Source organism: Elephantulus edwardii, unplaced genomic scaffold, assembly GCF_000299155.1.
Source record: "Elephantulus edwardii isolate Elephantulus edwardi_28Jun2011 unplaced genomic scaffold, EleEdw1.0 scaffold00212, whole genome shotgun sequence".
NCBI classification, from domain to species: Eukaryota; Metazoa; Chordata; class Mammalia; order Macroscelidea; family Macroscelididae; genus Elephantulus; species Elephantulus edwardii.
In genome coordinates this window covers 1747036-1756819 of record NW_006399962.1, presented here as the reverse complement: position 1 = coordinate 1756819, position 9784 = coordinate 1747036, and the positions used below count along the sequence as shown (strand labels likewise).

At 40.4% G+C, this 9784-nt stretch overlaps 1 protein-coding gene across 1 annotated transcript in view; it reads left to right on the top strand.

Annotated features, from left to right (window-relative positions):
- The window catches only part of TSFM (Ts translation elongation factor, mitochondrial), a 22761-nt gene extending 13629 nt beyond the window's left edge, over positions 1–9132 (top strand). The window contains exons 4-7 of the mRNA XM_006897559.1: positions 982–998; positions 1176–1190; positions 3792–3879; positions 8726–9132. Coding sequence (XP_006897621.1) covers positions 982–998; positions 1176–1190; positions 3792–3879; positions 8726–9132 — 527 coding nt within the window. The remainder of the gene's footprint in view (positions 1–981; positions 999–1175; positions 1191–3791; positions 3880–8725) is intronic.
- Positions 9133–9784: the final 652 nt, after the last annotated feature.

Sequence of the window (9784 nt, the reverse complement as noted above, 5' to 3'; positions counted from 1 at the left end):
TGACTGGGGTAATTGGGATGGGTGTGTCAGAGGCAGTGCAGTTGTCGCAGGATAGAGCAGGGTTTAGGGCTGTTGTGCATAGGGTCGCTATGAGTCGCAGACGACTCGACGGCACATAACAACAACGTCTCTAGTGAAATAGGATTGGACTCAGCACTTAGTAAATCTTCATTAAATGAGTGAAAGAGTGCTGATGGGTGCTTATTATTGTTGTTAGGTGCTGTCATGTTGTTAGATTCAACTCAGAGTGCTCACAGCACGTACAACAGAACAAAACACTACCCAGTTCTTTGCTACCTTTATGCTGCTATGCTCGATCAAGCCCATTGTTCTAGCCACTGTATCAGTTCATCTTGTTGAAGGGCTTCCTTTTCTTTGCTGACCTTGAACTTTACCAACCGTGATGTCTTCCTCTGGGGAATGACCTTACTTGACAATATGGCTTGGCTCCACAGTCAACACTCTTGGCACCAGCAGTCAGGATATGAAAAGATGTATTGCGATGGGAAAGTTGGCTGTTAGGGACCTCTTCAGGGTACTGAAGAGCAGTGGTGTCACTCTGGAGAATAAGGTGCACCTGATAGAGACACAGTCTTTGCAGTCACTTGCTATGCATCAGAGAGCTGGACAGTGACTAGGGTAGATAGAGAATTGATGCCTTTGAGCTGTGGTGCTGGAGAAGAGTATTGAATATACCATGGACTGCTAAGAAAATGAACAGGTTTGTCTATTTTATTGTTGTTTGCTGATCAAATTGTGAGGGTTTATGTTTTCTTATTGTTTAGATGTAATCCATTCTGAAAGCTGTAGTGTTTGTTATTTGGGAAAGACAGGGAGGTAGAGTTAATCAAATCAAGTGAAAGCATCTGAGGCTTTATGTTCAGAATTCTGGGATGGTTTGATGAAAAGGAGTCTAAATAGAAAGATTGGACGTTGATTTTATTCTTTTCTTTCTCCCATTGCTGTTCAGTCAGAACTGAGCCATAGCTGACCCTCCAGCAGGTTTTCAAAAGCTGTAAATCACCCAGGAGGAGATTGCTTATCTTCTTCCCATGTTGCCACCTTTGGGTTAGCAGTGTAGCCCCCAGTGGACTGCACAGTTGGAGGGCTCCTTAATGAGACACTCGAGATTGATAAGCATTTCCAAAAAAGAACCAAAGTAGAAATTAAATCAGTCTGCCTTTGGTTCAGTTTTATCGTCAAAATGAACCTATTAATGAATAATCACTGGCTTATTACTGCCTGTTACTACTGTTCATCTTCTTGACACCTTTGGTAAATGTAATTATTATTGCATTGTTGTTGTTGTTAGGTGCCATCAAGTTGAGTCAGACCCATATTGACCCTATGAACAACAGATCTAAACCCTGTCTTATCCTGTGCCAGCCTCACAGTTTTTGACACACTCAAGCCCATTGTGACAATCACTATGCCAGTCCAGCTGGTTGAGGGTCTTTCTCTCTTTTAGCAACCCTCTACCTTTCCAAGCAAGCTGTCCCTCCCCAGGGAATAGCCTCTCCTAGTAACATTCCCAAAGTATGTGAGACAAAGCTTTTGTCACCTTACCCTCCAAGGAGCACTTCACTGTACTTTGTTCAAAATATATTTGTTTCTTCTTTTGACATTCTGTTCTCTTCTCCAGCGCCACTACTTAAAGACATCAATTCTTCTTCTTTTATCCTTGGTCAAGGTCCACTTCTCAGATGTGTAATAAGTGACTGAAAAGATTATGGCCTGAATCAGGCACACACACCTTAGTCCTTAAACTAACATCATTGCTTCTCAGTAATTTGAAGAGGTTCTTGACTACAGACTTTCCCAGTGCAATACGTCTCCTGATCTCTTGACTGCTGCTAACAATGGTGTTGTTTGTGGTTCCAAGTTGAAATTGTTGACTATTTCAGTCTTTTCTCCATCTATTATTGGCACTAAGTAGTTGTAGTCATATTACATAGAAAAGAGTGATGGAATGACTTTTTAGAAATGAGCTGAGTCGATGACTAAACATGCTAGTCTTGGCTTTACTGATAATTATAACCCTGAGCCATTCATGTCCCTTTCAGTTGTTTCCCCCCTTTTTAACTTTTATTTTTAAAAACTTCAAATTGATACAATTCCAAAGGACTCTTTGTAGACTTATCCTTTGTTAACATTTGAACTGCAGTTCAAAACAGCAACTACTCCGAGAGAGTGAAATGTGACAGTCTGCTTTCATTCTGATTACAGACTTAGAAGCCTGGTGGGGTAATCCTGCCCTGTTGCTGTGAGTCAGAATTGACACAAAGGCAGTGGATTTTTGGTCTTCTTTGCCTAATACTCCATTCCCATTTAGTCCTGTAGATAAACAGCTTCACTGGTTTATAGTCATCTGTGGCACAATATGTATATATTCTTTTTTAATACTTTTTTTCCTTTTTAACAGGTCTATCTTGGAAATAATCTTTTGTTTGGACATTCAGATTGGTTCCAATATTTTACAATTAAAATTGTTGTCTCCATGAATAACTTTATGCTTTAGTACTTTTATTCTTCTTATTGTCTTCGAGAAACTACAACCCAAGTGTTCTTTGGAGGCAAAGATGGTGAAGCTTCATTTCACATTTTGGATGTGTTGCTAGGAGATACTGTTCCTTGGAAAGGGGCATCATGCTTGGGAGGGTAGAGGAGGGTAGTGAAGGAGAAAAGACCTTCAATGAGATAGATTGATATAATATCTGTAGCAGTGGGCAGATGGTACAGGATAGGGCAAAGTTTGGATTTACTGTTATTAGGGCTGCCATGAGTCATACATTACTTGACAGATAACACTTAACAGCAGCAGTAACAAACAAGTACTTTTATTAATGTTGGCGGTGTACCTTCAGGGTTATTCTTTTTCTTTTTTAAAATTGTGGGCTCTTGTAATAACCATAATACCCTATCATACATCGCTTTTAAATTATTCTCTCCCTCATCTGTTTCAGTGCAGTATACACAATTTATCCAGTGTTTCTCAGTCTTAACCCAACCCTGATATAAGTCCCATTTTACAGCAGTGGCACCATGCAGTATTTGTCCTTTTGCGACTGAGATATTTCACTCAGCATAATGTCCTCCGGGGTCACCCATTTTGAATAATATTGCATGAGTTTCTTGTTTTTCAATGCAGTGTAGTATTCCATTGTGTGAATATACCACAGCTTCTCCTTGCTCAGGGTTATTCTTAATGATGAAACAGATTGTAGGATAAAATATGGATTTGTTAGATATTTTCCAATTTTCCTCCATTGAGTTTGTATCATTTTACATTCCCAGCACTTTATATAAACCTTCTAGCTTTAATATTTTAGATTTGCCTTCCTTCTTTTTTTAAATTTTATTTTCTTTTATTTTTTTTTTTGTGTGTACCATCAAATCGGATCTGACTGGTACAGGAGGAGATTGCCCCTCCTTCTCCAGCAGAGCATCTGGTGGATTTGAACTGCGTATCTCTGGGATTGCAATGCAGCTTCTTGCCACTAGGCCACCAGAGCCTAGCTTTAATTTATGAATATAAAAATATGTTCCTGATTTCTAGGAAATTGCATTCTAAGGAGTTAGACTAAATGATCGAAGTGGAATGGAATTGGAGTGGTTCACTGGTAGAAGACCTGTAAAAATGGACTTAACTGAACTTTTTTTTTAATGTCGTTTAATGACAATATCATCTATTTATACTTACCTGAAATAATTTTTGAGAAATGTTGGCTTTTTTGCTATTATTGTCATACTTTAAAGTGCAAAGTCAATTCATGTGTGTTTTGTGTCCTCAGGGCTTTCTGAATTCCTCTGAGCTCTCTGAACTTAGAGCTGTACCTGACAGAGAAGGCGTTCTCAAAGATCAGTTGGCATTAGCAATTGGTAAGTATTTGTAAAGATTGTGGAAACTGAAAATGAAAGATTGGACCTCTTAGTGTTCTTCCAATCTAGATCAAGAATTACAGACTCTTTTTACCTGTGGTGTTGTATTTGCCATCAGGTTGCCTGTGATTCATAGCAACCCTGTGCACGATAGCTTTGAACTCTGCCCTATCATGTGTCAGTTCATCCCATTCAGGGTCTTCCTCTCTTGTGCTGTCCCTCCACCCTTCTGAGCATGATGTCCTTCTCTGAGGATTGGTCCCTTTTAGACAAATGCCCAAACTATGTGAGAGAGAGCTTCAAAATCCTTGCCTCCAAGGAGCTACTTAGTTTCACCCTCTCTGGAAAGACCTGTTTGTTCTCTTGACATGTTCAGTACTCTTTTCTGGAACTACCAGTCAAAGGCATCAATTCTTTTGTCATCCTTAGTCACTGTCCAGCTCTTTGATGCATCACAAGTAGTTGTAAAGACCATGGCAATGATCAGGTTTCTAGACCGACATCATTGCTCTTTATTACTCTGGAGAGGTCCATGACAGCAGATTTTCCCAGTGCAATTCGTCTTTTGATTTCCTGCTTGCTGGTGCCAAGAGGGTTGATTTTGGAGCTTAGCAAGCTGAAATTAACAAAGTTGATCTCCATCTATCATGATGGTGCCAGTTGGCCCAGTGATGAGAATCTTTGTCTTCTTGATATTGAGCTTCAGCCATATTGAAGACTTGTCCTTCTGCAGCAAACGCCTCAGGTCCTTCTCAGTTTCTGTAAGCAACATTGTCATTTGCATAATGTAGGTTGTTGATGAGTATTCTTCCAATCCTGATGCTAAATTCCTCCTTATAAAGTCCAGCCTCCTGAATGATCTCTTTTGCATATGCAATTGAAAAAGTAAAGAGACAGGATACATCTCTTACCTATAAGGTTCTCAAAAACTCACTGTCATAGAGTGAGAACCATTGGATTTTTGAGACTGTAAATTACATGGGAGAAGATTGCCCATCTTTTTCTCTTGGAGCTGTTGTTAGTTTTGAGCCACTGGAGAGGCTGGGCCTTTGGGTTAACATTGTAATTTCCCATGGACTACGCCAGCAGAGCTCCTTCTTTAAGGAGCAGGCAGTCTCAGTGTAGAAACAGGTTGTGTGTTAGATGCTAGGAAGGGAGAGTAGAAAGCCCTGAAGAACTCATGCCGGGCTGAAGGAGTAATACATGTTTAAGTTCGTTTAAGTTTTTCCTCCAAATCCTGTTGACTTTATTTTTTAATGAATGTAAAAAAAAGAACAAGGTCTCAAAGATTAAAACTATAAAAAAGGTATACCTAGAAATTTTACTTTCCCCTTTTTTGTCCCAGGAGCACTAGTTGTACTATGATTAAAATTTTCAGTGATTACCAATCCCTAGTTAATTGTATTGGGGGAAATGAATGGCATTTTGGAATCCTTTTAAAGATTTTAGATTTGTATAAAAAAAACCAAACCAAACAACTCCCATGTTTTAGCTGTTTGCAGCTGATACTATTTTCATCTAATGTAGGCCATTAGGTGCTGGCCAGAAAAAGCATGTCTTTAGCTCGAGATGAAGAGATGACCTTTTGACTTCCAGATGGGAACCTTGCTGTACACTTTAGGAGAATTAGTACATTAAAACTCATTCCATCTTTATAAAGGAACTCAGGAAAATGTTTAGGAACTTGATCTCATCCTGCATTCTGTTGTTCTCCTCAAATTCACTGGCTCTAAGAGCCATATTTGGATTATGGTAGTGGGACTAGTGGGGGTTTTCCTTTCTGCCTTCATGGCCTTGATTGATGCAGAAAAATAGGCCTGGGATTGAGCTTGCTGGGAATTTAACTGCTATAATGAAGTTTCCAGGCAAGGCACTACTTCTGTTTTTATGAGGTCATGATGACTCAGTGAGTCATGGATGGGAAGCCAGCAGATAGCACTGTGTGACAGACAACTTATTAAGAAATTCTGGACGAACTGGGTACTTTAGGGTCCATTTCTGAGAATTAACTACTGGGTAGACACTTTTAAAAAAAATTTTTTTTTTAAATTATTATTTGTGTGTATATGTACTGTCAAATCGGATCTGACTGGTACAGGAGGAGATTGTCCCTCCTTCTCCAGCAGAGCATCTGGTGGATTTGAACTGCTCACCTCTGGGATTGCAGTGCAGCTTCTTGCCACTAGGCCACCAGAGCTCACCAAGGTAGACACTTTTGAGTAGCAGCTTGTTTTAGTTCCCATTGATTCATTATTGCACTTTTCTCCCCCCCCAGCCCCCCTTCCACTCCCAGTACATTACCCTCTTGGAAAAGTAAAAGAAAAATTCTTTCATTGTTTTACAATCCCTCCCTCCCAGGTCCACTCTACTATGCAGACTTCGCTCTGGTCTCCTGTCATGACAAAAGTACCTAATCACATATCCCTTATTAAACAGTTTTCTCCCTCATCTGTTTCAATACAATATACATTATTGAACCCATCTTTCTCAGTCTCTCCCCAGCCCCGATGTCAGTCTTGTTTTACAACAGTGACACCATGCAGTATTTGTCCTTTTGTGACTGAGATACTTCACTCAGCATAATGTCCTCCAGGGTCCCATTTTGAATAATATTGGCATGGGTTCTTTTTTTTCAATGCAGCATAGTATTCCATTGTGTGAATATACCACAGCTTCTCTATTCATTTGTTTGTTGATGGGCACTTAAGGTTGTTTCCAACTCCTTGCTATTGTGAACAAAGCTGCAATAAACATGGGTGTGCATATATCTGCTTGGGTGTCAGTTATGGTCTCTTCTGGGTATATTCCCAGTCGTGGTATTGCGGGGTCAAATGGTATCTCTATTTGCAACTTTTTGAGAAAGCGCCATACCGCTTTCCACAGGGGTTGCACCACACTTCTTTTTTTTAATTTACTATTTGAGTTATGGTTTACAAATCATGGTGGTTTCTCATTCATCATTCATAGATAATTGTTTTATAGAATTAATTACCATCCATTAATATGTTTAATTACATTATTGAGTGGTTTCTGGATACTTCTTTTTCATGACTTTTAGGTATAATTATAGCCAAAACAAAGCCCTTTCTTTATTCTATCCTTTGTTGTATGTAGTCTCTTTTTGACAATTCTGTGGTTTTACATTTTCTTATAAACAGTTCTGGAAATGTTACCTTTTTTAAACGAGAAGTAGATACTATCTAATAACATGAGTGTTTGTTTTATTATTTAGGTTTTCTGGGTCTTTTAGTTGTGAACTTTTTCCTGATACAATGATCAAGAGTTGTCTGTGTTAGTAACAGTATTGGGGAAGGATAGCAATTTGGTGGGAAAAGGACTTCGTTGATTTGGAGTAAGCTGACCGTTAATTTTAGTATTACCATTCACTAGTTTTGTAACTTTGGGAGATTACTAAGCTTCTATGTAGTTATTATAATAATAAAGGTCAGCATTTGAAGGCCCACAAATTATCAGACACTGTAAGAAGTGTCTTCTCTCTCTTTCATTGCTGTCAAATTGGAACCTTCCAGGGGGTATTCAGAAATTTAAAACTCTCCCCCCCCACCCCAAAATTTAAATCTTAAGGGAGATTTCCCACTTTTTACCCATGGAGCAGTTAGTTGGTGTAATCCAACTGCCTGCCTTTGAGCTGATAGCACAACCCACTAGCTACTAGGTTCTAGAATAAGTGCTTTTACATATTGTGGAGTCAGGATTGGAGGAAGACTCATCAACAACCTGTGTTATGCAGGTGACCCAACTTTGCTTGCTCAAATTGAGGAGGACCTAAAGCACATGCTGCAGAAGGTGAAGGACTGCAGCCTTCATTATGGATTGAAGCTTAACAAGAAAACAAAGATTCTTACCACTAGGCCGATTTGCAGCATTATGATAGATAGTGAAGAGATTGAGATTGTTAACAGCTTCAGTGCTTGGCTTCATAATCCACACTCGTGGTACCAGCAGTTAGTTAATCAAAAGATGAATTGCATTGGGAAAGTCTGCTGTCAGGGACTGCTCCTTAGTACAGGAGCATTGATGTCAGTCTGGAGACTAAGCTGCACCGTATCCAGGCCGTGGTTTTCATAATTACTTGCTATGCATCAGAAAGCTGGACAATGACTAGGGATGACAGGGAGAATTGATGCCTTTGAGCTCTGGTGTTGGAGAAGAGTACACCATGGACTGCTAGGAGAACAAACAGGTTCATCCTGGAGAGGGTGAAATTAGGCTGCTCCTTGGAGGCAAGGATTCTGAAGCTTCATCTGATATTCTTTGGGCATGTTGCAAGAAGGGACCAGTCCTTGGAGAGGGGCATCATGTTTGAGATGGTGGAGGGACAGTGCAAGAGAGGAAGACCCTTGATGAAATGGATAGACTTGGTGACTGGGGTAATGGTAGTAGGTATGTCAGAGATGGTAAGGTTGGCTCAGGATAGAACAGGGTTCAGAGCTGTTGTATGTAAGGTCACTATGAGTTGTAAGGACTAGACAGTGTATAACCACAACAACATTTACAGTTACATCTTTAAGTCACTTGGCCAAAGTCATATAGACATTAAGAGGCCAAACTAAGACCTGTGTGTAGGATCTGCCTGACACTGGGTCCTGCCTTTTTAAACACCAGCGTGCCTGGCACAGTGCTGGTGCTCAGCAGAGGTACTCTGCAGCTACTCAACCTGACATACATGCTCTTTTCTTTTAAAAAAAGTGAAGTGCTGTCTCTCTATATTACAGCAAACTCAAATGCAGAAAGACTATCAGACTTTGCCTTTTCTGTTCATATTTTTTGTACTACTACAGGCATATTCTGATGGTGTGTTGGACTTTTCTTTTCGTGTTTATAGGGAACCTGGGGGAAAACATGACTCTTAAGCGAGCTGCATGGGTGAAGGTGCCGTCTGGGTTCTACATTGGCTCTTATGTCCATGGAGCAATGCACAGCCCCTCGATCAGCAGCTTGGTGCTGGGAAAGTATGGGGCGCTGGTCGTCTGTGAGACATCTGAGCGGAAAGCTAACCTCGAAGACCTCGGTCGCCGCCTTGGGCAGCACGTGGTAGGCATGGCCTCTCTCACCGTTGGTTCCCTAGACGATGAGCCTGGAGGAGAGGCGGAAACCAAGATGCTCTCCCAGCCCTACTTGCTGGACCCCTCAATCACACTGGGACAGTATGTGCAGCCCCAGGGGGTATCTGTGGTGGACTTTGTGCGCTTTGAATGTGGTGAAGGTGAAGAGACAGAGGAGGCTGAATAGATTTCAAAGACTTTGGCCCAGGGCTTCATTGCCAAAGTTATTTCCTAAGCGTCTTCAAACTCAGATTTTTTTTTTAAGTTTATAATGCAATGATATATTCCATGGGTAAAATTGTTAAATAAAAACATTTATAATAAAGAGGGTAGAATCGTTCTTTCTTCCTTGTTACGGTAACATTGTGTTTAGCTTTTGTGTCTTTTACCTGTGAGATTTTAGAAAATAATACTTGGCCTTAGTGAAGTGGCTATAGTATCTGGGAGAACAGGAATCAGTAATTATGCTGCTTCTGTTCCCTTCAGCAGACACTCACAGTGGCCCTAAAATTTCTAAGTTGCCCATCCTAGTTTACTCTTCCGGTGGCATAGAACTGTTCTGTTTTCACTTTGACATGTTTAGACTATACTTCTACCCTGGAACTTCCCAGGGAACTTGCATTGCTACCGCCACATGAGTTCCTTTGGAATTGTTGATTCACTTAGAATTATCTGGAAAATGTGGCTCATTTGTTGTTGTTTGGGGCATGCTTTGAAGGCACTCTGCCATGGTATACACACTAGTTCTGAGTAACACACATTACTGAAATTAATAACACGTGGCCTATTAGTTTTCTTGTTTAATGGGGTAAGGATAATACTGAGGTTTCCTGGGTAGT